Here is a 26,952-nt window from a genome sequence, read left to right on the forward strand (position 1 = left end):
GCATCTCAGAGCCGGTTCAGTCCGGTTCAGTTCAGTTCTCTCGGGCGTCTCAGAGCCGGTTCAGTCCGGTTCGGTTCAGTTCAGTTCTCTCGGGCATCTCAGAGCCGGTTCAGTTCAGTTATCTCGGGCATCTCACAGCCAGTTCAGTCCGGTTCAGTTCAATTATCTCGGGCGTCTCGGAGCCGGTTCAGTCCGGTTCGGTTCAGTCTCGGAGCCGGTCTGGCGTGGGCCGCTGTGTCCAGCGCTTCGGAGCAGGTAACGCCTCACACAGACGAGCACAGCTGACGATTCCACAGAACAGCGTCTCGTCGGCCTGCGAGGAGCCTTCAGAGGTGCCGTTGAACATCACGTCTCTGCCGTCGACACAAAAAACCAACTCCAAACCCAAAAGATGTGTGAGGGAACGATGGAGTGGACCATGTCTCCAGACCTCTGCTGAGCTTCACTTTCTGCTTCTTCTGCAAGAAATAGAAACTCACCATAAAGACGCAGCAGATTTCCAGATTTGTGAGACTTAAAGACCAAAGTCTACAACAATTCAGAGACACCCATCATACTTTTCTACTAACTGGGCAATCTTCCCACTGTTTATGGCTGCTGGTTTCTTCAGAACCTCCTGAAATAAATACAACAACAGCAAGAGTTTTACATCCACCGCAGGAAACCTCACTGCTAACAGTGTTTGTGACAGTGCAGCATCTCCTCAACAACACACATGATCTGAGGAATCGTTCATTAGACTGATAACATCATGAACTCACCGACAGGCATCTGCAGGGACGAGAGTGAAATCGGATCAGAGGCTCTGCGTCTCAGCAGCACGGCTTCATCATCAGACAGCTCTCTGAAAACAACACATCATGATTTACCTGCGACTGATCACATCAGTCCTGTTGCAGGAGCTGGTCACTATAGTGTAAACCCCTGATGGTCGTCTCCTCATCTCTCCAGTCCGCAGGATCTCGGTGAATCGACAGCAGGACTCTCTGATATCTGACGGTAGTTCACATAGATCAGCAGCCCCAGAAGAACACAGAGAAGCAGACACAGCAGGATGTAGGTCTGCCTGTCAGACACCTGCAGGGCACAGCAACATCATCAGCATCTTCATCATCGTCATCAGTATCATCATCAACATCTTCATCATCATCATCATCATCATTGTCATCAGCAGCAGCAGCATGATCTTTTAATTCATTCATCTCACACTCTTCATCATAAAGTGCTTTCATTTCTCCACAGTACATCAGTGGCTGAAATGTTATCGGCTGATAACTGGGAAAATTAATATTTTCATAATTATTGTGCTGATAAGGGAATTTGCACTGATATTTTCAATGATTATTTTTTTGAAGGTTGTGTTACCAGAGAATCTGCAATGGTTTGCATTTCTCTATTCGTCTCTTGCGTGTTTCTCTATCGACACTTCACTCGTACTGCATCACTAGACGCGATGGGGAAACTCCTTTTTCTCAGATTATTGAAGCCTTTTTAAATAACGCAATGTAACTGCAAAGCCATTGGTTCGTGCAGTAAATTAAAAACGAACCAACAAACAGTACTTGTTTGGAGACAAGGTGTTTGTTGAAAGCACCGGACCCGTTCGAGCGCCCATGCAAATAACCACTGCGATAGCGGACAAACTAAAACACAAACATACTCAAAAGAGAGCATTTTTCCTCTTCCAATTTATCACGTGCATCAGGTCCCCTCACAGCGACCTACCACTCGAGTCAATCCAACCCCTTGCCACACGGAGCCGCAGAGACGGTTCCACCAGCTCAGAGCGAGTCAGGCTTCTACAGCCGTTACTTCCTTGTCCCCAAAAAGGAAGGCGGTCTCCGGCCCATCCTCGACCTCAGGCACCTGAATCATGCCCTCATGAAATGGCCGTTCAGGATGACTACTTTGTAGCAGATCCTCTTGCAAATATGCCCAGGGGACTGGTTCTTCTCTCTGGACCTGAAAGATGTTTACATTTACATCCAGATAGCCCCCCATCCCAGACGATTCTTGAGATTCGGCTTCGAGAGAGTGGCATATCAATACACGGTCCTCCCCTTCGGACTGTCTCTAGCTCCTCGTAAGTTTACGAAGTGTATGGATGCAGCTCTTTCCCCTCTGAGACAGATGGGAATCTGCATTCTGAACGGGCTCGTCTTAGCCCAGTCAGAGGCCGAGCTATTATCCCACAGGTCCCTTCTCCTCAGCCACTTGGGAGTGCCTGGGTCTCAGGGTCAATTTTTCCAAGAGCTTGCTGTCTCCCAGCCAATGGATTTCATTCCTGGGAGCAGTCTTTGACTCAACCCAAATGAGGGCTGTAGTCACGGCGTGCCCTGGCCATACAGCAGCTCGTGGCCACCTTCAAAGTTGGGGCCTCTCTCCCTCTGAGGATGTTTCAGAAATGGCTAGGCCTCATGGCCTCTGCATCTCCGGTGCTACAGCTGGGCCTGCTTTGCAGGGGCCCCTTCAGTACTGGCTGAAACCTCGGGTTCCGTCCCATGCCTGGTATCATGGACGCTTACATATCAAGGTGGACCAGGCCTGCGTGACAGCCCTGGCCCCTTGGAAGAGCCCTCAGTGGTTAGAACAGGGCATGGCTCTGGGAATGGTCTGCAGAAGGAAGGTCTTCTCGACAGATGCGTCCAACTCCATTTGGGGAGCTTTGTGTGAAGGCAGAACGACTTTGGCTCTGGTCGGACAAGGAAGGTCGGCTACACATCAACTGCCTGGACATGCTGGCAGTGTGTTGAGCCCTTCAGACCTTCCTGCCAGACTTAAGGGCACACCACGTTCTGGTCCGCTATATAACTATATGACAGTAGATAATCTAAGGGTGTCCTCACACTAGGCACGGTTGCCTTGAACTCAGATCTTGAAAATTAAAGCAAAATTAAAAAACTGTGAACTCACTGCGGACCAACAAGTGTATTTCATAACAAAGATGGTATCAGTCACTCAGTTAGTACATTTAATGATGTTAAAGAGGTCATATGATGCTGCTAAAAAAAACAGTATTTGGTGTAATGAAATGTGTTTATGTGATTTAAGGTTAAAAAAACACATTATTTTCCACATACTGTACATTATTGTTTCTCCTCTATGCCCCGCCTTTCTGAAACGCATCGATTTTTACAAAGCTCATCGGTCTGAAAAGCGAGATGTGCTGTGATTGGCCAGCTATCCAGTGCGTTGTGATTGGCCGAATACCTCAAGCAAGTGACTGAAATGTTACGCCCCTTACCATACTGTGATGCCGTGTCCCGGCCGGAGCGATGATTCAAAAACATGAAATCCAATTATAAACGAGGCATTCGTTGCATCCAGTGGGGACATAATTATGGATTATAATGACTTATACTGTCTTTTTACGCATTGCGTTGCATCGCGCCGTGTAAACATAAAACCATGTCTGCATTTGTGATCGGAGAAATGACAAACAACAAGCGGTGTGGCTGACTCTTAACTTCTATAAAGAATATCTCTTTGGATTTGAGACTTTAGTCTTTGAAACTTTACAGATCTTCTTTATGCACCAAGAGCTTGTAACACTCCAAAGAGAAAGGGAAAATTTAAATCGCATCATATGACCCCTTTAAAAAGGTTTGATATTTTTTAATTAGATTATAAATTTATCCATTTCGTTGCGAGTGCAGTGCGTTTCCAGAGAGAGCCCGCCCACACACGCTTCTGATTGGCTGTGATATTTGATTGATTCTTCGTGTCGCCTCTGGTGTGGGCACCCAAATTGCTTGTCGCTGGAATCTTTTCACGTTGCGTGTAGTTAGGACATGGTGTAAGGCAAGTTCAAGTATTAGTCGTTCCTCTATCATAGCATGGTGTGATTGTACTGGTTCCCCATCGCGTCTAGCGACGCAGTGCAAGTGAATTATCGATAGGGAAAACTCGGTTTCTAACGTAACCTCGGTTCCCTGAGATACGGGAACGAGTACTGCGTTGCTAGCCGTGCTATGTAGCTGCTTCAGCGTCGTTGCTTCAGTCAAATTAACCTGAGGATCCTATGCCAGAATGCCCGCTTATATAGCCAGATGACCCTGGCCATTTCAGCTTCATGGCCATAGGCTCGTGCAGCTCTGCTGCCTTGCCATTGGTTAGTTTTTTATTTACTGCACGAACCAATGGCCGTGCAGTGACACTGCATTAATAAAAGACTTCAGTAATCAGAAAAAAGGAATTTGAGAAATTTACTAATAATTTAATTTAGAAATTTAATGTACTCAGACATTGAGTTAGTTGAAATATGAATGATGACAGCGCGCTGCTGCTCATCTGATGGTGGTGTTTTGACATTATAAACTGATAATTATAAACTAGTGAACAGGCTGATCACCTCTCACTGCAGTCGACTCACGCTGACAGACAGACTGAGGACGAGCTGCATCACGTTCTCCAGCTGAGCCTGCAGCGCGTGGATGCAGTCTGTCTGTCTCTGATCCTGAAACAAACATACACACGGACAACAGCAAGACTTCAGATCAATCACAGCAACACACAACAATTATCACACAGAATAGTTTTGCCTGACGTTAAAACAAACAGTCTAATCGGCCCACCAGATCTTGTTATTGCAGGGATTCAGCATGTACATGCTCTCCATCAGAATAGCAGAAGTGCTCTGGAAAAACTGAAAAATTCATTACACTTAATTGATTCTCTTATTGACCTTATTTAGACAAAATCCTGCTGATGAAAAACAGTAATATGTGTAGTTAACTCTGGAGTTCAGTGCCTGTCTCACAGTAACTCGGTGTCAAACACAGACGGGATCAGACATGCTGATGAACCTTGGCCTCGGGGCTAGAGGATAGGATCTTGGCTCCACACTCCACAGAGGCGTAGTTGGTGACGGTCTGCTGAAGCTTCTTCCCCGCAGTGTGAAGGCCGTCAGAAAGGTGTGTGATCTGACCTGATGGACAGAAACACTGTCAGCAAGAGCAGGAGCAGCTCCGGTCTCAACACGACTCACTCTTCTGGTTCTCCACCTCCAGCATGATCTTGGTCCACAGCTTCGAGGAGCTGGGGATCTCCTGCTCTCTGCAGGGCACAGACGGGTCTCTGCACAGATTCAGATCAGACCAACACTCACTGTCCCTCGGGATTCTCAAGCATTTCACTGAGGTTATGCTACTAATGTACACTAGAAAGCAATATGCTGATTCTGGTATAAATTCTCATCAGTTTTAAGATGAATTCGCAGGTCGTTCACTGCGTCATGTGTGCAAACATCACCTGATCTCTCAGGATGCGGGAGGCGTTGGTCCTGTTCCCTGTTTGGTCTTTAGCAGGTCTTCTGGACTCACGGACACTGACAGACACAGATGAGGAAAGCATTAAATAAACAGTGGCCTCAGAAGGAATCAGCTTGTGAACTGAGGTCCTTGGCAGGTTTCCAGCAGCATTGCATGCAGCTGTACACGCATCTGTGACACTGCTTTCAGAGCAGAATCCCTGAACACACACACACACACACACACAAGTTTGTTTTTATGGTTTATGGGGACTCTCCATAGGCGTAATGGTTTTTATACTGTACACACCGTATTTTCTATTGCCCTACACCAACCCTACCCCTAAACCTACCCCTCACAGGAGACTTTCTGCATTTTTAGATTTTCAAAAAAACTCATTCTGAATGTTTTATAAGCCTTTTGAATTACGGGGACACTGAAAATGTCCTCATAAATCACCTTCTTGTTGTAATACCTATGTCATACTCATGTTATTATACAAATTTGTGTCCTCATAAACCACATAAACATGCACACACACACACACGCACACACACGCACACACACACTTTCGCACACACGCACAAATCAAAGTGTTATGAGCGACTGAAACGAGCAGAACAGCTCCTTTGTGAAAAACCTGAAACAGAAAACTGGGCTTTTGAGAGAAACTTTACATCACCATCCACACGAAACAAACAGTAATTAGACACTGCAGATTCTCATTTGATTTTATAATACTAGATTTTATTTCATACATACAGAGTTACAGTACATCAAGCCATAATGAAACACAGAAAGAGTGAGACGCTCAAATCTGGTGTTTGCTCCACTATTATTCAAACTATGCAACTGTCTGCTGAGAACAGCAAATAAACAGCTAAAGCACATTTTCCAGCATTCGTTTTCAATGCCGTCATATGAATGCATTATATATGTATTATATAATGTCAAACTTCCGTCTGAGCCTCAGATCTACTCTTAAACAAACGCTAGTGTCATCAAGTGTCTAAAATGTGTGCGTAGCTTAGTCTGAGTGACTAACATAAAGAACACAAACATCCGTCTGATGAACAGAAGCGTGTGTTTCTGGGAGCAAACAGCAGGTAGTTTAACCAGTTTCAATGTCATCAGACTAGTAACTGAAATACTGCAGGACACATTTGAACAAGCACAAAGTCTCTGATTCACAAACCTGCAGATAATATATCCATATATTCATGTTTTTAATAATGAACGTGAAAATAACACATCAGCATTTCCCAAGAATCCCTGCATATGTGTCTTGAATTCCTTATTTAGTCCTTTTGGAGAATGCTATGTGTCTTGGAGTTACTTCACATGAGTACAGTAGCAAATGAACATCATCGATGCTTAAATATCACTAATGTGACGAACAGAGCGATAGACACGACACTAAACTACAGCTAGATTTATTGCACAGTAATGGATGACTGTCTGGTGTTGTGTTCATCTGAAACATGTACAGTACATAGAGTTGAGTTTCTACACAGCAGAACAGCTGTATACTGCAGTTCCAGGGACTTTGGTTCAACATTTTGGATTAACTGTAAGCAACTAGTCTAGTATGGCAAGCAGGTGGCGCTATTCAAGAAGATGAATATATTTCATATTTTGGTGCACATTTAAGGGTTTGCAGACAATGACGTCTAAAGATGCCGTGTTTGCTGCGAGTAACAACAAAACAGGCGAAACCAGTGTTCACAAGTAAGAAATAAAGGTCTCCTCTGAGCCTTTTCAATGACAAACAACATTACGAAATAAAAAACATTAATCATTTAAATGTAAAGACAAATATCACATAACTTAAACTATTTTACACCTCTATCTTTTAATTTATCCACATACACACACACACACACACACATACTTCCAGACTTGCACTAATATATGCCGCTCACACACTATGGTATAGTATGACACAAGTAACACAAGTGAACACGCAGGTCAACAGGCTGAAGTAAACGAGCATGCATCGCTAGAAGCGCTTCAGGAGGGTTGTGTGAAGATGGAGGAGACTGGAGGCACATACACACACACACACACACACACACACACACACAGAGATCACTGCACACGCAGACGACAGACGCCGCTCACGGGGGAAGCTGACGCGTCGGGGAAGGAGGAGGACGCCGGCTGTGTTAGAAGAAGAAGAAGAAGAAGAAGATAGTGTTCATGGCAGCAGAAGCGTCGAGGAAGGCAATGGATGGCAGGGTAAGAGACAGAAAGACAGAATTAGTATCTGTAAGCAGTATTAGAAGACGGTCAGACAGCATTTGCATGTTAATTAATATACAGTGCTGGCCAAAATGATTACAACACAGCTAAAAAATGGTTTGAAGTCAGTTATTTCTATCTTTTGCTGTAGTGTGTCAGTAGGAAATATCAGTTTACATGTCCAAACATTCATTTAGCCATTAACTGTAATAATGCAGTGAGGTTTTTGTTTGAGATCTGATCTGATCATCATGCAGTCTGTCTGGAATGACATGAAGAAACTGAGACTGAGATTACATCCAGTAGATGTACTGCACACTAGCAATGCATCAGCTGAGCATTCGAGCGTGTGTTTGTGTGCTAGAGGGGAATGCTGTAATGCAATCGGTAAGCCCCTCCCCTCGAGTGCAGATGAGCCAATGGCAGTCGAGTATCAGTTGCACGGGGGGCTGAACTCGGACATCTGTAGGTTTCAGTGCCATAGAGAAACACTGGAAGATCCGAAGCGCAAATCAGTTTAATGGAGTTTATGCTATGATGTGCCTGGGGTCCTTGTAACACTGATTCCAGCTATCCTGAGAGGACAGGCAATAGAATATATTTTATTCCATTTTCTAAACCCAACCAAAACAGAGCAAAATGTCCCTAAGCATTCAACCCCAATCACAATGAAGATGAAAACATTCATTTTCTGGTTGTCATACTCTCATTAAGTTACACTTTTCATCTGCTCAAGCAGAACGTTAATATCATCTTGTGCTTCAGCAAGCTATCTCTGGCTAAAACTAGCTAACGTTAGCGTTAAAGTCAGTGAGTTCATGCTAACGTACAAACCTAAACAGCGAACTGTCAAAAGTCAAAAACACATAAACGAAGGTCTATATAAGAGTGCCTCTCCACATTAATCTGGTTAAATGTAAATGAATGTAATCTTACTCTGCGGTATATGAACGGTGTTGATCCGGGATGTTGTCATTGCGATCGTGACGACCTTAACATAATTCTCCCGTTTGCATTGTGATCTGTATTTTTACATATTTAGTTTAATACCTTTTATATATCCCTCCATGGCATATTTAAGTCCCACTTGAAAGAAGACCAAGGTTTTCACTGACAGCTGTCATCATAAGACAGTGAGCAGCTGTTTGTTTGTCACTGAGCAACAGTAACTAAGGGGGCGGGGCTTACCGATAGGTCAGTCAGAAGCAGATGGTAAGAACAGAGATCAGGTCAGGTCTCACCTGGGAATGCTGGGAGGCGCTCGGTTGGGCCGGCTGGGAACCTGTGGGCTGTCAGCGCTGTTGTTCAGGGGCCCCAAGGGTCCGGGGCGAGACGGAGGCGCAGGAGCACCTCTCCCAGCAGGTCTCTGTCCCGCAGACATCCGGCGCGGAGCCGTGGGGCTCGGAGGAGGAGACCTGCAGACCACAGACACTCTCACATCTGCAGGAAAACCACACGCACTCCCTCGCAGAACAACCTGGCTGCTCGATTAACTCTTAAACGCACAAATGTTTCGCCAATCATGAGTCTTCAGCGAGGTGGATCTCTAACTGCTGCAATAACAAAAAACTCTTACAGAACAACTACAGAAGAATAAAATAAAGCATATTTTATAATAAAGAAACTTAGAAGGGTTGGATTTGAGCTGTTGTTGTCAGAGCGCACAGAGGGCTCTTATTCACGATCTCAAACATATTCTCAAAACTATCATTTTCAATGGCTTCAAAATCAATATGTTGATCACTGGCAGCTTATTCACCCCATCCAGCATCAAATGACAGTGACATTTATATTTCACTGCGTACAGTAATTGCTCTGCAGTAAAGCCGCTCAAACCAGTTCAGTTTCTGCTGATGATATTCGTTTGTTTTATGCCTGCGGTAATTATGAGTGAAACATCACATCGTCATTGTGCATCAAACAGTGCCACCTCGAGGAATAAAGATGCGCTGCACTTATTGAGTCAGATATGTAAATATAGTTGTGCTGGAAAAAAATATACTTACACATTTACATACCACGGGTCTTTTTCTTGTTATATTGTTTATAATGAATAGATTGAGGAATACTTATGGGCAGCGGTCGAATTGTAAAAAAAAATTCAGGGGGGATGGTGTGACCAACTTCTTTTTCAGGGGTGGGGTTTCTGGGTCCTGTAGCTAATTTTACATAATGATTACAAAATGTGTTTTTTTTTTTTTAAAGTTTTTTTTTTCTACCATCTCTAAGCGTTACCCCCAACACGGTTAATTAAGAATGTGCACCACAAGGTCCTCTCTTCTCTCATACACAAATCAAGGCTTTGAAGATGAGGCAGTCAGATGACTGAACTGACGGAGCGATTCATAAGCAGCCTGGACCGTTTCTAGTGTGCTGTGGCTGAGCGTGAAGCAGTGGACGAGAGCTACAGTCCTCCACACACTGAGCTCATGGAGCTCTACACTCAGAGCTCTGTCTGTTACCTGCGGGAGCCGGCGCCGGCGCTCAGCCAGGAGTTATCCACCGGCGGAGGCAGCGGTGTGGAGATGGTGGTGGTGGAGATGTCTCCGGTGATGGCCAGAGCTTCTTTCAGAGCGTGGTGTGTGCGCAGAACCTCCTCGCGCCGCTGCACCTGCTCCTGAGACTCGTCCATCAGAGCGTTCTGATCTCCAGCCGAGTACAGCTGCGCCAGGAGCTCCGCGTTAATGAACTCCTTCACCTGCGGAGCAGCAGCATGATGATAATTAGCTCATACGTGACCCTGGACCACAAAACCACTCATAAGGGTCAATGTGTTTGAGCTGAATAAATAAGCTTTCCATTGTTCCTATCTGATGTCAAAGGTCAAGCGGTCACACAGCATCCTTACGTTATTGATCATCAGATGCATGATGCTCTTGGGCATGAGGTCGCGGATGCATTTGTTGACGATGGCCATGTAGGAGTCCACCAGGTTCCTGATGGTCTCCACCTTCCTCTCCAGCTGAGGATCCATGGAGAAGTTCTCCGACGGGCCAGAACTCTCACTCTCCACCTGAGAGAAAGAGAAAGCTCAGCCGCGAGGAACAGGGCTCATGCTTCAGAGTTAATCTCATGTAAGCGTCATGTAAAATCATGAAAAACCCCGTAAAGCTTTAGATGACGCCTACAAAATACTGTATATAGAAATAATATGTATGAAACTAATCGAACTAAACTGAACAACAATAAAACATGTTTTCTCAATCATTTAATTAATCAGGGATCTACTTTCACTAAAAACAGCTGATTTCCACTACTGTAGGCTTGCTTTGTGAATGTAATTTATAGACCAGCACAAACTTAATGCAAATGTAATTGGTCACATTTACAAAATCAGGTGATTATGTTCGTCCATCTATGCAAATGTGTCTATGTACAGAGACGGAATAATGAGGTTAATCACCGTCAGTTTAGAGCAGTGATCGTGAATATTTGTGAAGACTGATGATGGTACACCAAAAAAAAAAAAAACTTAAGCTTTTGCTTTTATTTCTCATCAAACAATATCTACAGAACAAATAGTGTAAACAGTGTAAAATCCTACCTTAATTAATTAAATTTTTAAATACTAAAAATTACAGGGTTCGTACAGAAACTGCAAAATGAAATTCCAGGACTTTCACGGACTAAAATCAGAGATCACAATATTGTTATAATCTTTCAAATTCAAATAAATAAACTAATGAAATTGTCATAAAACAGCATGCAATGGCTGTGGCAACCTGAAAGGATACTATGGCAAAGTTATCGCTCTCCTTATTCAAAGTTATTTTTTATGAATATATGATTGAGCTGAAGAGTACAAGCTTCATCATACACTTGGAAAGTTAAGAGCTATATCCCGCTCGGAGACGCCAGGGGTGTGACAATACTTGGTTCACTAGAACCAGACAATATCTTAATACTATTTTTAAGAAATGTTCAATGACAAAATATTTGTCTTTTAATCACAAAAAGCAAAACAATGCAGTTGTATTTTGAAACATTTAACTAATCTACAGCCGTAACTAACGATTATTTTGGTAATCAAGTAACTGATTATTTTGACAATTCAGTAATCTGATATTTTTTAGTAATGAAAATAGACCTAAGTGAAAAAACAGGCTTTAGTTTGACTACATTTATTACACTAACGACGAGACAATAATACTTGGTTCAAATAAAGTATCAAAACCAAGTAATTAAATGGTTTTATTGAACAACACTGTTAAAATACATAAAGTAATATGCCTATACATAATATGAACATAACAAGTACATTATGTATTATAGCAAACACCTGCAGAGGGCGCCAGCGGCCTGGTGATGCTTCACTTTACAGTGTGATAAAATGTTTAAATCCATTTAATTTTAATATTTGGCAGCATGCAAACTCAGAGCGAGGGTTTGCACTTTTATTTCAAAATTGCGATGTACAACAAATCGCATATAAACAGCACATGCAATAAAAGACCGAACAATATAATGCAAGCACTATCAAAGATTTTACCCCAAAATCAACTTTATCCAGATATCGCGAGATCTCGTGCGCTGCTAAAGCCAGGCGAAACGGCTCTGTATTTACATCAGACGAGCTGCATCGTTAATTTAGCGAGAACAGATTGTTTGTATCGAAAACAAAAATTAACACCAATTTCATATATACTGGCTTTTAAACATCCAAGTACTTTTCAAGAACCTTTTCATAAATATGGCTGTTTTCAAGGACTTACACTTCAAAAAGTCAAATTCAAGCACTTTAAGCACCTTGTACGAACCCTGAAATTAAAAAACTAAAAAAAAAGCTTGACATGAGGCTTCTGGTGATTGATAAAGAGGTCAGATATTGATCACTGACCACGGCCCTCTCGGGATAAACGCCGGCGCGCAGCAGCGACGCTCTCCAGCTCTCCACCTCCTCCAGAGTGTCACACGCCAGCTCCAAGAAACGGTTGTCCTTGAACACGTTCCTGAGAGAAAACCAGAAACATCACAGACAGCAGAGCATCGCAGGATCTCTGAAAACTCCACGAGTGAAAACGGTTACACTTTACTTGAAGGGGTGTGCATAAGACTGACATGACACCTTCATAATCATGACATGACACCTACATAATCATGTCATGACACATGTCATGAATATGAAGGTTTTTTATGCATGTTTATGACAACTGTCATTAAGTGTCATTCGCTCAGTTATGTACTTTTTAATGCAAAGATGACATTGTTTGAGATGTCTTTGTTATGGGCTATGGTTAGGGGTAAGGGTAGGGGTAGGGTTAGGTCAAATAATGTCATATTTGCATTAAAAATGACATAACTGATCGAATGACACTTAATGACAGTTGTCATAAACATGCATAAAACCTCCTTCATATTCATGACATGTGTCATGTCATGATTATGAATGTGTCATGTCAGTCTTATGCACACCCCTTCAAGTAAAGTGTTACCGTGAAAACTAAGACTAGCCCTGACTCCTCTGTGCTGCTACAGCTGTGCTATCCTCATAGAAATGACTGCATGTAAACCAGCAGAGCGAGATCTGTCATTTACCGCTGCTCCGTGTTGAAGATGGCAAACATGTGCTTGCTGGACATGAAGCTTTTCTCCACATCTTTGACCTTCAGATTGTCCAGGGGCAGCATGTACTTCTTCTCTTTCTCCTGCGGCATCCAGATAAAGACACGGGTCAGCAGCAGAACTGGATCTAAATGAGCTCAACAGGTTCATCAAGATGTCATCACAGTCTTCTCACACACATTCTGCTCATGATTAAACCACGCGTCGATGGATTGCATTCTGCATTGACCAAAGACTGAAACAGCTCCGAAACATGAGCGTGTCATTTAAACAATTCAGAAAGCAACAAGCTTTAGTGTTTGAGTCACAATAGTAAAAGCGGATACATGTTTGTGCAGTGAGTGTAGCTGGTTTGCATTGGTTGAGAGAAATTGGTCATGACATTTAAAGAACGTGCAATAGTTTGTCAATCCAATCTAAACAAAGACAGATCTGTACATCTGAGCACCGAATCATCTGTTTTGAACCATTGAATCACTGATTTCAGACTCTTTCTGGTTTATGCCTGAATAACTGACTTCTGCAGCTAATATAGTATGATAAAACAGCACACAAAGGAACAGGAACACGCTCTTCTCTCTACAGTCATTGTCTGTTATTCATCTCACCTCGTCATCTTTGAACCAGGACAGGCTCTCGGCGGTCAGCACGAACCAGTACTCCTTCGCTCCTCCCTTCATGATGCTGATGTTATTGATGGTCAGCCAGCCCTTACGGATCACCTGACGGAGAAAGCCAGACGCGTCACATCACAAACACACACTTCCATCAGAAACAGTGCAGGACACAAGGACGGATGTGGATGAATGACGTGAGAAATCAACAGTGTGAGACAGTGGCTGCGTCCCAAATCACGCACACATGCACTACTCCGTGATGTTTTGTAGTATAAATAGTGTGAGTAGTGTGTTCACACTGAACACCAGAGAGATGAGAGGGTCTGTATTACTTACTATTGGAGAAAGCATAACGGCTAACTTAATAACCAATCACAGCCTTGCGTCACTGAATTTCAGTCAGAGTTGCACGACACTCAGTCGTCGTTTACGGATCCCATAGGAATGAATGAGGAGTGCCGTAAACTGAATCCCAGCTGTCGCAAAAGTCAGTGACTTCTCTTATAAAACGGCATTTTTTTTCGTGGTAAACTCTAAAAATAGTTCAATCCAAAATTATTGCTGAGTGTAAAACATGTTGGAGATTAGCAGATAGGCTGTCGATTCATTAAATGATGAGCCATTTCCTCTAAAAAGCTGTTTATTCAGAGAAGTGAAGCCTCTCCTCCATTGACATCCATTCAAATAAACCGCATCTGGTCTCCTTTCTGTTAGCATTAGCCGTTACGCTGTTTTGGCTAAAGGTGGCTTCTAGTGGCTTTGTTGGACACTTCATGCAGCAGTGAAGGGGAGAGGCTACAGGCGTACCTGAGTAACTGCAGTCAGTGTAAACCCTTTACTAACACAGTCTGTCTGAACAAACACAGACGAGTGCAGTGAAACCACTATTAGACGAGCTCAGATCGACACCTAAACTAACGGCTGTATAATGCATATTATAAATACTAATGATAAAATGTTAATTAATGACGTATCATGAAAAGCGTAATCTCTAACACACACACACACACACACACACACACTCTCTCTCTCTCACACACACACACACACACACACTCACTCACGCACACACACACACACACACACACACACTCTCTCTCTCTCACACACACACACACACACACACTCACTCACGCACACACACACACACACACACACACACTCTCTCTCTCTCTCTCTCACACACACACACACCACACACTCACACACACGCACACACACACACACACTCTCTCTCTCTCTCTCTCTCACACACACACACACACACACACACACACACACAAACACACACACACACAGATCTCCTTCATTAAAGCCCAGTCTTCACCAAACGCTCCTCTCTCATCAGTGCACCACGTCACCACACTGATCCTAGATCTGTCAGACGCGCTTCTGCAGTCAATAAAACAACCAGACTGATCACTACATGCTGCAGGATTTCATCTCTGACAGTAAACGCTTCTAATAACAAATTAAACTTGTGTCTGATATCCTCCTGAATGAGTCCAATAAGAGTAACAAAACTCTAAAACACTGAATAATTTGAATGAATGAAGAGGTTCACAGCTGCTGTGACGTCAAGGTATGCAAACTACGCTTGTGCACAGTAAAAAACAGGACCTGTACACCGTTCTGCTAGAGAAAGAGCCATGGAAATCAGAAAAATTATGCAAAGGGAACATATCACGTTACATAAAGCAATGAGGAAACGTGAATGCTTTTAGTGAAGTAAAGGTTCTGTAATGTTTGACACGTTCTGCTGTTTGGATGCATGAACAGAGCAGTTTCTATCTGTCGTCAGTGTGTGCTGAGACAGAGACAATCTCGCTCTGATGAGACAGGAGTGATGGAGACACAGGGGACATGAGAAGCTCTTACCTGGAGCTCCTGAGCCAAACACAACAGCACATCACGCAGGAGCCGCTCGCGCACACGGGAGGATAGTGAAGAGAACATGACACACGTGTGTGAGAACAGAAACACTCAACATGTCCATAACACATGGACATCCTGACAAACACAAGAATTACTGAGTAATAAAGTGAGGGCAGTAAAAGCAGAGCAGAAAGAAAGTCAAAGCCATGTAAAATGACAACAAAGCAATAAAGAGCATCGATGTCTGGAGTGCCATCAACATAGACGGCCTTCACAAACACCAGCACACTGACCTGATTCCCTGCAGAGCTCTTCTTATTCGCCTGACTGCTGCGCTGCTGAGCACTGAGAGACAGAGAGGGTGTGGGTGAGAGAGACAGAGAGAGTGTGAGAGAGACAGACAGTGTGTGTGTGTGTGCGTGTGAGAGAGAGAGCGAGAGAGAGAGAGAGCGAGAGAGAGAGAGAGCGAGAGAGAGAGAGAGCGAGAGAGAGAGAGAGCGAGAGAGAGAGAGAGCGAGAGAGAGAGAGAGCGAGAGAGAGAGAGAGCGAGAGAGAGAGAGAGCGAGAGAGAGAGAGAGCGAGAGAGAGAGAGAGCGAGAGTGTGTGTGTGAGAGAGAGCGAGAGAGAGAGAGAGTGTGTGTGTGTGTGAGAGTTTGTGTGTGTGAGTGTGACAGAGTGTGTGTGTGTGTGTGTGTGACAGAGAGAGAGAGTGTGTGTGTGTGAGAGAGCGAGAGAGAGAGAGTGTGTGTGTGTGTGACAGAGAGAGTGTGACAGAGACAGAGAGAGTGTGTGTGTGTGTGTGACAGAGACAGAGAGTGTGTGTGTGTGTGTGTGTGTGTGTGTGTGTGTGAGAGAGAAAGAGAGAAAGCACTGGTGAATATGACAGTGAGACAGGAATGACTAACTGTGTGATGGAGTCTGTTAGAATGCAGTTATATGAGCCTAAAATTCAAGATATGAATGAAAAAAAAAATCACCCTCTTATATTTATATCATATGATATAGTATATAGCAATATCACACCAGCAAGAGTGCTGCTTTTCCTTACAGGGGTTATGAACTGAGAAACCAAAATTCCCTTGATATTTTGACATAAATATACAATGTACAATGGTCATTGTACTATAAAGTTTCAGAACTCGTTACTCTAAAAACAGCTTATATTGAAGGCAGTCTGCCAAAACAAAAGCTTTTGGAATGTTCTACTTTATGATGTAATAGTGTGGAGAAACACCGCCTCCGCAGAAAAAGTTCAATGCCTGATTCTACATCGCTGCCTGTTTAGCCCCGCCCACCGATCCAACATCACTACCTGTTTAGCCCCGCCCACCGATCCAACATCACTACCTGTTTAGCCCCGCCCACCGATCCAACATCACTACCTGTTTAGCCCCGCCCACCGATCCAACATCACTACCTGTTTAGCCCCGCCCACCGATCCAACATCACTACCTGTTTAGCCCCGCCCACCGATCCAACATCACTACCTGTTTAGCCCTGCCCACTGATATCTGATTCTACATCGATGCCTGTTTAGCCCCGCCCACCGATTCGCAAATGTATTGTTTACGAGAGAAAACCCAGGCCTGCGTCGCCTTTCTTCTGATCCCAACTTTAGGATTTCATTACGTGATCACTATTGCTTTGTCTGTTAAACAGACTGTTTGATATGCATATGTATTTATTTACGTGTTTTTAACCTAAATCACGGCAGCGTCCATTTATGAGGAATGCACGCTGTCAATCATACACAACTATTAGCCAATCACAGCAGTGTTTACTTCCAAGTCTACAATCCTCCACGACTATTCAAACAGTGTTCTGATGAGGGGGTTAAAACAGGACAGAAAATAGCCTATTACTGCTAAATTATGATGCTTTTGATGTAAAAATCTAGATAACATTATAAGTGGACCTCAGAGAACAGGACAACATAAAAAAACAAAGGCAGTTCATGACCCCTTTAATATCTGCACCACTGAAAATATGATACTGATTTTATACAATATTTCAATAAACATTTGTGTTACATTTTAGACACAATATTGTGTTTTTGCTCAATTTCACAAATGAAAATAGTTCCAATCAAACCAACAGAAGAACTGTTGAGCATCTCTGATCAACACACATCGGTGATTCGTCTCTGAGTGAATCAAGTGAGTCAATGATTCAACGACTCAATCATTATTTGCTGCCTCCTACTGGCACTTTCAGTTTCAAATTTAGAGCATCGTTTCATTAAAAAAATCATATTTCAATATTCAATTAAAAAAATATGAATACCCATTTATTATCAGCATTTATGCATTCTTGAATCAAAATATTTCTTTCTAAATCTATTCTTTGTAATGTCTTTTGGGGGTATTTCTCAGCCAAATAGCTGTGCCATTATTAATCTGATTAATTAATCGGCACATCATGTAATTAATTAGATTAACAATGTTAACCGTGTCACAGCCTCGTGCTCAGGCAAAGATCTGCACATACTTGGCGAAGCCGATGAAATCCTCGTGGTTGGTGTTGATGTACGCGAGCTGAACGTCGATGAGCAGCAGCACCTGCAGAGACACAGACACAGACGTTGCAGAGCCGTAATCTCACACACACACACACACACACAATCACTCACACACACACACACACACACACACACACAATCACTCACACTCACACACACACACGCACACGCACACACACACACACATGTCCAGGAGTGTCGCACCTGCTCTTTGGCTTTGCTCTCTCTGTCACGGATATGAGACGTGACGATCCGCTCCGTCTCCTCCCGCAGACAAGGGAACGAATCCAGCTGAGCGTGTAGAAAACACAAGATCAGAAGCCTGACCCACAGCTTTAGTTCAGCATTAAACCCTAATAAACTACACTGCAGTGGCCTTACTGAACTAGTGCGGTGGCTGGCTTTAAAAACACTGCTCCAGAAAATCATTGCTCAGAAGAGAATATGACTAGTGCATGCTATGCTAATACTATGGACTGCTGATATGATGCTTTCAAACTGAGCCGCTCCACTCAGAGCAGGCCATCTGATGGATTTGGGTCTGAGAGTCCACCTCGTAAACTCACAGAGACACACCGCTGAAAATAAAGTTACTAATAACGACAGTGTTTTCCTAAAGTGATGAAGTACACATGTGCGTCCTCTGCTGGAACATCTGTGTGAAAATCAGCTAAACGTCACTGAGCAATAATGAAGAAAGATGAATAAATGTGAGGCCTGCAGCATTTGAGACACACAGAGACCTAATGAATGGCATTTATCAGTCCAACCAAGATTTCATTTTCTTGTGATTTTTTTTTTGTGAAAAAAAAAAATCATTTTGTGGACTTGAACATTTCTAGATTTTTGTGGAAAATGTGCAATGTTATTTTTATGATCATTAGGATGCCATATTTATCAATGTTGGCTCTGAAAGGTGAGATTCTCTCTCTTTTTTTTGTGTGTGGCTATAATAATCTGTTACTGTAACTGTGATAGGTTATGTAAGCTGGCTAACTTGCTTTTACAACTTCCCTTACAAATATCAACCATAGCCTATGGTATTAAAATTAATTAATTAATAAATACATTTATTATATAATAAATAAATAAAAACAAAAAATGGTTACCATAATTAAACCATAACCATGCACAAATTAACCATGGATTTTCTATACTAACCAAAGGGATAATTTTCATTTAGTTGTGGTCTGTAGCTGCTGGTTTCTGTATTTGTTTGTGCTGTGAGTATGTGCTGCACGTGTGCTGTCTAACTGATAAACCACTCGCTGCTCTTGACTGAAGAACTGTAATACAGGTGCTTTAATAAGAATCAATGTTTAATTTATGTGTATAGTGTTTTACTTTTATATTTGTTAATTCGTTAATTTCTTAAACGCTACTGCTAAATACATCTACTGTAGCCTACTGTTTGTTTCATTTGTGTATTAAGTGTATTTGTAACATGTATCTTTGTTCTTATTTTTTAATAACAAAGATAAAACGGTGACAATGGTTTTTATCCTCGCCGACTTTGGCCTAAATGTCTGCCATTCTTTTGTATTTTATTTTATATTTTGTTACCTTTGCGTTGTTTTTAAAAAAGGGAAATTAGTTTGGCTGTACTGCTCATACTACTTGCTAAATAATAAAACCAGCATGACAAAGAATCGTGATAAAACCGTGATATGATATGTTTGCCACATGGCCCACCCCTGCTGAGTTCTGAGTACTGCAGTGGTGTTAGTGTTGAACCGAGAGCGACGCACCTTATCAGAGCACTGACGCACCGTGTTGATCAGCTCCTGAACCACCAGATCAATACACTTAATACACGGCTCCTTGATCTTCACCACCTGCTTCTTCACGATCGCCTCGAAGGCCATGTCTGGAGTGAACAGACCCGTCCTGCATCAGAAACACAGTCATCTTCAGCGCTGACCTAAACACACACCGGACCCTAAACCCACAGATCTGATCCCGCAGCGAGCGCGAGGACCCTGAAGCACGCCTCACCTGATGCCATGGATGTTCTTGATAGCGTAGCTGATTTCCCGCCGCATCTCCTTCTCGTCACACTCCATCTGTCACACAGACGGGTCAGAAACAAGGACGGTTAGGACGGAGCCGTGAGAACAGAGCACAGAGCACAGTCTCAGTGTCCGGCTGACTTGCCTTGACCAGCTCGAAAGGGAAGCGCTCGTGGAAGATGCGGTTGATCTTGGCTCCTCCAGACAGCTCCACGGTGTCCACCTGATCACCAGAGCCTTCGATACGCTTCTCGAAGTCCACCGAGAACTGCTGCACCATCCTGCAGACGCACAGACCCTCAGTCCAGTCATACACGATATAAACCAGTCCTGATCTAGTCCTCTACATTTGGACAGTGTATCTGAATTGCAAATGTGAGACTGAACTAATCATAAGTAATCATAATCTCTCACACATACTGTAGATATGTGTACGTGTTTGCTCTGTCTGAAGAGACTCCTGATGGAGTGCTGTGAAACGATTAATCACATCCAAAATAAACGTTTCTGTGTACATAATATATGTGCGTGCACTGTGTATATTTATTATGTAGATAATATATTTAAGAAAAACATGTTACGTTTATATATTAAATATATTTATATATGATATAATTTATATGAATAAATACACGTAAGTATTTTCAAAATATTTGCTGTATGTGTGTGTCTTTATATACAGTATACATAATAAATACAGAGACGTTGACTAACTGAGCAGAGCTGAATTCAACCAAAGCATTATTCTGAGCTTCACGTCACAATAAACAATGCGATCAGGCTGCAGATGTTCAGAGATGATGACGCTGTGTTATATGCTGTGACTCAGACTGAACACTGCTGTGTTTGTGTGACTGAAGGCTTCTGGTGCTAGCGGGACTGACTGCAGCAGGGCTTTGGTCTTGCGTGACGGGTCGTCGGGCCGGTACTGCCGGTACTCCTCCGCCTCTCGGTCCAGAGACAGCAGCTGCGACTGCAGTTTACTGCGGAAGGCAGGCAGCGTGTCCCGGATGTGGTTGGTCAGTTGCTGTAGAAACACAGACGCAGCCGCTCCGTTAAATGCACATGCGGTCAGGAGCATCTCCAGTGAGGATCTGACTGGGCACAGTACCTGATTGAGGACCTTCTGCAGGTGTGGGGTGCCCATGCTGTCTGCTATGTGTCTGTAGGCCGGATGAGACAGAAAGAACTTCCTCTCTGCCGCCAGAGCCGCTCTGATGTCCTTCTTCCCGTCGATGTCTTTCTGACTGCGGTTCACCACGCCGATGTACCCTGTGTGATCAAACACTCACTGCGGACACTGAAAGGGGTTTTCCCGTGACCCGGTGTGCTTCACTGGGCCTGCAGACATAAAGCTCAACCGCACGGCTCTAGAGATGCTCAGCAGATATCCATCGACCGAGGAGTGCTTGAACACAATAACTCTAAAACCTCACGGGGTAATTAGTTACTGTATCCCTTGAAAAAGTAAAGTAAGGGATTACTCTTATTTTTTCTGTCATTTAATTACAGTTACTTCTTATGTAATTGAACTTAATACTGTATATAGACTGTAGAACATTTATACACAATACAACAGTGGATTTAACATCAAAATGTAAAGTCTAACCTTAAAATGCATGCTTTTATGTACCCTTCTCATTTTAAATACTTTGGTGAGTTAATAAGAATATTGGTAACACTTTAGAGTCCAATTCTCACTATTAACTTAGCATGAATATTACTGGTATATTGGCTGTTTATTATTACTTAAAAAACACATATTAATGTCTTATTCTGCACGACCTTATTCTAAATCCTTAATCCTACCCAAAACATAAACTTAACAACTGCTTTACTAAGTATTAATAAGCAGTAATTAGAAGTATATTGAGGCAAAAGTCATAGCTAATAGTTAGTTAATAATGAGAAGTGGACTCTAATCTAAAGTGTGTCCAGAATAATTGATGTAGTTACTTAAAATAATTAAAAGAACCGTTTCATGTCTATCTTTGCATCATTAACTTGTCGAGGTTGATGATAGGATTTAGAAAGTAATTAGTAATTAAATACTTTTTGAAGAGACTGATTTGTACAGTAATCTAATTACACTGTTGAAGATGTAATTAGTAACTAGTAATTAATTACTCCTTTAGAGTAACTGACCCGACACTGATCTGGACCTGACTAAACTGGACGGTGAATCAGATGTCCGCAGGCAGTTTCCGTCCTTCAGTATTTTGGGATATTAAAACTAGGGCTGTCAATTTAATGCATTAATTTGGTGAGATTTATTATAGCAAAAAATAACGCATTCAAATGATTCAAACACGTGGTGCCCCGTTCAGACCCGGGTCTATCAGAATGCTGTTATATGAGCCTAACATTCATGATATGAGGGCAAAAATAACCACCCTCTTATATTTATATCATATGATGCAGTTTAGCAATATCACATGAGCAAGAGTGCTGCTCTCCCCCAATATCCACACCACTTCAAATGTGAATACTGATTTATACAACAGCTCAATAAACAAGAAGTTCATATTGTGTTACATTTTAGACACAATCTTGTCTGTTTTTGCTCAGTATCTCAAATGAAAATAGTTCCAATCAAAGTCAGAACTGCAGAACTGTTGAGCGTCTCTGATCAACACACAGCAGTGATTCGTTACCGAACGAGTCAGGCACTTGAACGAATCAGTTGAGTGAACGATTCAGTGACTCACTCATTCAGACATCGACTGGCCACCACCTTCTGGCACTTTTAGTCTGATATTCAAAATATCATTTCACTTCTTTAAAATCATTTCAGATTTCAATATTCGTTAAAAAAATACCCATTTATTTTCATTCTCTCTGCAATGCTGAACTGAAATATTTCTTTATAAAGCTATTCTTTCCTGAAGTCTATTAAACGCTTTTCTCATTCTGCACAATAATGACATTAAATTATCGTTTGGGGGGAAATTTCTCATTGATGTGGGATTCATTTGTAACTAATCAATCAGCACATCATGCAATTTTAAAAAATGATTACGTGACATCCCTAATTAAATGAGCTACAAAGTCTAACTGGAAAGCGTCTGAAAGGCATTGACAGGAGCGAAGGTTTCTCACCGCGGCGCAGAGGCAGGAGCTTGTTCTCCAGAACGTCTCGTGCGTCTGTTCCTTCATCCATCAGGTCGAGTTTAGTGATCACACCGATGGTCCTCTGGCCTGTAACACAAGTGCTCTTCAGCATACACAAAACACCACTGGGAGAACCTGCCGGTCATATGAACAACCTGCATCGTGTCTTACCACGGCTCCAAAAGCCACGCAATAAACCTTCATCTTATTCTCATGAGGAACTGCTGTGTCATTTTGTAAAGGATTTAGAGCAGGACTAGTGTGCAGCACCAGCTCTGCTCTGAGGCTCTTGGAGGTCAGGAGGAAGGTCAGGAGGTCACTCACCCTGAGGGTCGACGTCTTTGGCCAGTTTGAGCGCGTCAGAGTTGGCCAGGTCAGTGTTAGCCGGAGTGACAGCCAGGATCAGGCAGCTCTCGCGGCAGATGAACTGCATGATCATGTCTCGGATCTGATGCTCGATGTCAGCCGGCTGATCTCCCACCGGCACTTTAGTGATGCCCGGCAGGTCGATGAGGGTCAGATTCAGCACTGCACAGAGTCAAGAGCACAGAAAAGAGAATAAAGATCACAGGCAGAGCGTGAACCAACTCCAGGGTTAGGCTAAAAGCAGCCTAATGATTGTGTAATCTATTACACGCACACCATAAACCCGTCTGTTTAGACATGTACCAGATATGGGTAAGACCATTTTAATACGACTGAATTTGTATTAGACGTGATCACAGTAAAAAAATATAACTCTTTCGGTTACTAATTATAATGCTTTTATTTCTAGTTATTCACACAGTGAATCAATTATATACAGAAAGAGAGCAAAGAACATTTACATTATCGAAGAACATCACATCATTATTTTTATTATTATGTCTAGCATGAGTTTAAGCACTAAAAACACTCCCGTTATAATCAGAGAAGCTGTCTACGATGTATAATGAGCGGATCTCTTGCACTGTTTGTACATCTGCACTCCGCTGTTTGAAGACAGAATTCCCGCGCACTGATCAACAAAACTCATCTGAACGCCTCTGATTGGCCATTGCCTTCACCAGCTCGTGTGTGATTGGTTATAATGCGCAATGCTGTAAACGCGTAAAAAGAAATATGATGCCGAATGAACAGATCTAAATTTAACACCGCAATCCTCATCTTCCATTTAATTTTCTTTTTCTTCACGATAGCGTAATAGATTTAGTTTAGCTGTGCAAGCCCATGTTAATTTCAGACCCGTGGCCAGGGGGTTGGTCCAGGACTACATGTACATTCACGATCTAGCATCCAAAAGGCTTTTGAAGAAACCGTCTAACAGGCCCCACCAGGAGCAGTGAGATTTAGTTTAAAACATGGCAGGGTTTGTGATGCGATGTGTTTTCCAGTACCGTGTGGGGAATAAACCCGCAGGTTGATGGGAATGGGGGAAATGCCCTTATTGGCCCCGGTGACGCGGTCGGTCTCAGCCTCGATCTCCTGACGGACCTCATCGAAATCAGTGAACTTCTTCCCTTTGCAGTGCAGGAACTCGGCCCACTCTGCAGATTCAATGTTAGACAGACTGACTGATCATAAGCAAAATGTACAACATTTGAAGTAATGAGTTAAGGAACTCCCAGATTGAATTAGCAGAATTTCAGATACTGATTTTTCTTGAATGTTAATTGCACTGGGTAAGCTAACTCAATGTACAATCTGAGATTCACCTGCGTTTGCACTGATGAGCTGCAGAACCAGGGGTCTGCGAGTGACGATGCCGGATCCACGGGGCAGAAAATCCCTAGAAAATACTCAAATCAACACCACAGCACAGAAACACCATTCCTCACTGCAGTGCATACGTGTCTTTACAGTGAAACGCCAGTCAATCAGACCACATCACAGCTGTTCCCGCTCGCCTGATTAACAAAACCGTGTCTAAATCTACTGCTACTGCTTTCCAAGCATCATGAACATATACTAGCTATGTTTCCATCCACATATTGTTATGCACATTTTGAAGCATCACATTAAAAAAACTCTGGATGGAAACGCCAAGATGCGCACAAATTCTAAAAATGCACATAAAAACGTATGCGCACATTCGAGTAGGATCAACTTTTTATCCAATAAGAAAAAATGTGCATAAACTACGATGGAAACTTATTTACCGAATAAATTCCACCATGCGCATTAAAAAAAAGTCATGTGATTTGTGCTGAGACGGGATAACCTGAATAGCAGCGGACCGATCTCGTTCACAGCATCTATATATTGTTCTGAAAAGCCTGAGCAAAGTCTGTCATCAAAGTATTTCTGTATAATTGTCTTACACCACTACGTTCCCAAACAGCAGCATCCGCCTCCGAAAGCTGTGACAGCATTTACTTTATTAAATTATTTGAATTTTTTTAGATGTACCTGTATTTGTAGCAATAGCCAACAATACATTGTATGGGTCACAATTATAAATTTTTCTTTTATGCCAAAAATCATTAAGATATTAAGTAAAGATCATGTTCCATGAAGATATTTAGTAAATCTCCTACCGTAAATATATCAAAACTTAATGTTTGATTAGTAATATGCATTGCTAAGAACTTCATTTGAACAACTTTAAAGATGATTTTCTCAATATTTAGATTTTTTTGCACCCTCAGATTCCAGATTTTCAAATAGTTGTAGCTCAGCCAAATATCGTGCTATCCTAACAAACCATACATCAATGGAAAGCTTATTTATTCAGCTTTCAGATGATGCATACATCTCAATTTCACAAAATTGACCCTTATGGCTGGTTGTGTGGTCCCAGCATGTAATGTCCTTCACTCACCTCCCCACGAAGTTCTCCAGCACCGAGCTCTTCCCGGCGCTCTGGCCGCCCACCACCGCGATCTGCGGCAGGTCCAGGTTACAGCTCTGGCCGATGGAGCTGAAGGCGTCCTGCAGCCGGTTGACCAGCGGGATGAGATCCTCCATGCCCCGGTTCCCCATGATGGAGGAGATGGAGGAGATGCGGCAGTGTCTGGACTAGAGATAGAGAGGAGGAGGAGGGCGCATCTAGACGCGCATCAGCTGCACACACACACACACACACACACACACACATTGCGCAATTGCTTTAACATCCGCAAACACTGACTGACAGAGCAACAGCAGCTCCTCAGCATCACTCGTTTCATCGGCATTATGTTACTACACATTAATGTTTCTTAAACATGCATCCTAAGAGCTGTAGGCCTGCATGTATCTATTCACACGGATGACATACGAGATGCAGATGCATTTATACGGAGAATTACGCAAAGGCTGCAGATGCCTTAATACGGCATCTATAACTGTACTCGTATGGATGATATAAGCATGCAGCTGTATTTGTAAGGGCTGTAAATGATCTGATGCGCCACGATCGCCGCGGCCCATCGCCTCCATATGACCTGACATTATTCATCCTCACCTGCGCCGCAACACCTATAATCCCGAACTGATGCTGGAAAATAAACAAAGAGAGTCGTGTTATTGTCGGATTGGACACATCTGTATGTCACGCTATATCATCCTATAGTCTTGCTCTTCAATGACACATTAATCGCCCCGCAACGCAGCCGCACTGATTACGATGCGACGCTGTCGAGCAATCGGCGCAGGACGCGACCAATCAGAGACGGAGCTCCGCCGAGGTCCCGCGGCGCTGCACCAATCACACCGCGGAGAATACAGGTCACTCATGAATATTAATGAGTCGGGCTGCGGTTGCGTAGAAGGTCTACTAGAGCGTACGGTCACGATATCTAATTGATATT

The 26,952-nt window shown here is 42.9% G+C and overlaps 1 protein-coding gene across 6 annotated transcripts; it reads right to left on the minus strand.

The window, feature by feature from the left end:
• On the minus strand, positions 1–26,793 carry LOC107568329 (dynamin-3-like). Of its 6 annotated transcripts, XR_001606741.1 has the most exons (27): positions 26,607–26,793; positions 25,983–26,224; positions 24,877–24,950; positions 24,559–24,708; positions 23,507–23,710; positions 23,171–23,269; positions 21,183–21,343; positions 20,956–21,098; positions 20,217–20,352; positions 20,058–20,125; positions 19,811–19,949; positions 18,267–18,353; positions 18,032–18,102; positions 15,838–15,889; positions 15,548–15,556; positions 13,661–13,774; positions 13,026–13,135; positions 12,328–12,439; positions 10,339–10,503; positions 9,953–10,188; positions 8,732–8,905; positions 5,251–5,326; positions 5,004–5,076; positions 4,352–4,927; positions 762–844; positions 558–616; positions 1–458 (listed from the first exon to the last, which is right to left on the minus strand). XR_001606741.1 is itself a non-coding variant. In XM_016254282.1 (24 exons), exons 2-24 carry the CDS (start codon positions 26,141–26,143, stop codon positions 4,788–4,790), a joined length of 2,754 nt encoding a protein of 917 aa, XP_016109768.1. In that variant the 5' UTR covers positions 26,144–26,224; positions 26,607–26,793; the 3' UTR covers positions 4,267–4,787. The 6 variants fall into 6 exon arrangements, 5 of the variants coding, with proteins under 5 accessions (XP_016109768.1, XP_016109770.1, XP_016109769.1 ...); XM_016254282.1 differs by lacking the exons at positions 1–458; positions 558–616; positions 762–844 and having other exon boundaries at positions 4,267–4,927; XM_016254283.1 differs by lacking the exons at positions 1–458; positions 558–616; positions 762–844 and having other exon boundaries at positions 4,381–4,927; positions 25,983–26,179.
• Between the last annotated feature and the right edge of the window lie 159 nt (positions 26,794–26,952).

This window comes from Sinocyclocheilus grahami, unplaced genomic scaffold (genome assembly GCF_001515645.1).
Source record: "Sinocyclocheilus grahami isolate Dianchi unplaced genomic scaffold, SAMN03320097.WGS_v1.1 scaffold1235.1, whole genome shotgun sequence".
Classification (NCBI taxonomy): domain Eukaryota; kingdom Metazoa; phylum Chordata; class Actinopteri; order Cypriniformes; family Cyprinidae; genus Sinocyclocheilus; species Sinocyclocheilus grahami.

Excerpts from the sequence above, each read along its gene's own strand:
- LOC107568329 (XM_016254282.1), bottom strand. The coding sequence starts at position 26,143 with ATGGGGAACCGGGGCATGGAGGATCTCATCCCGCTGGTCAACCGGCTG. Across the intron at positions 24,709-24,876 it reads GCTCATCAGTGCAAACGCAG|AGTGGGCCGAGTTCCTGCAC; the intron begins GTGAATCTCAGA and ends TTGAATCTGCAG. Across the intron at positions 19,950-20,057 it reads AAGAACATCCATGGCATCAG|GACGGGTCTGTTCACTCCAG; the intron begins GTGAGGCGTGCT and ends TTTCTGATGCAG.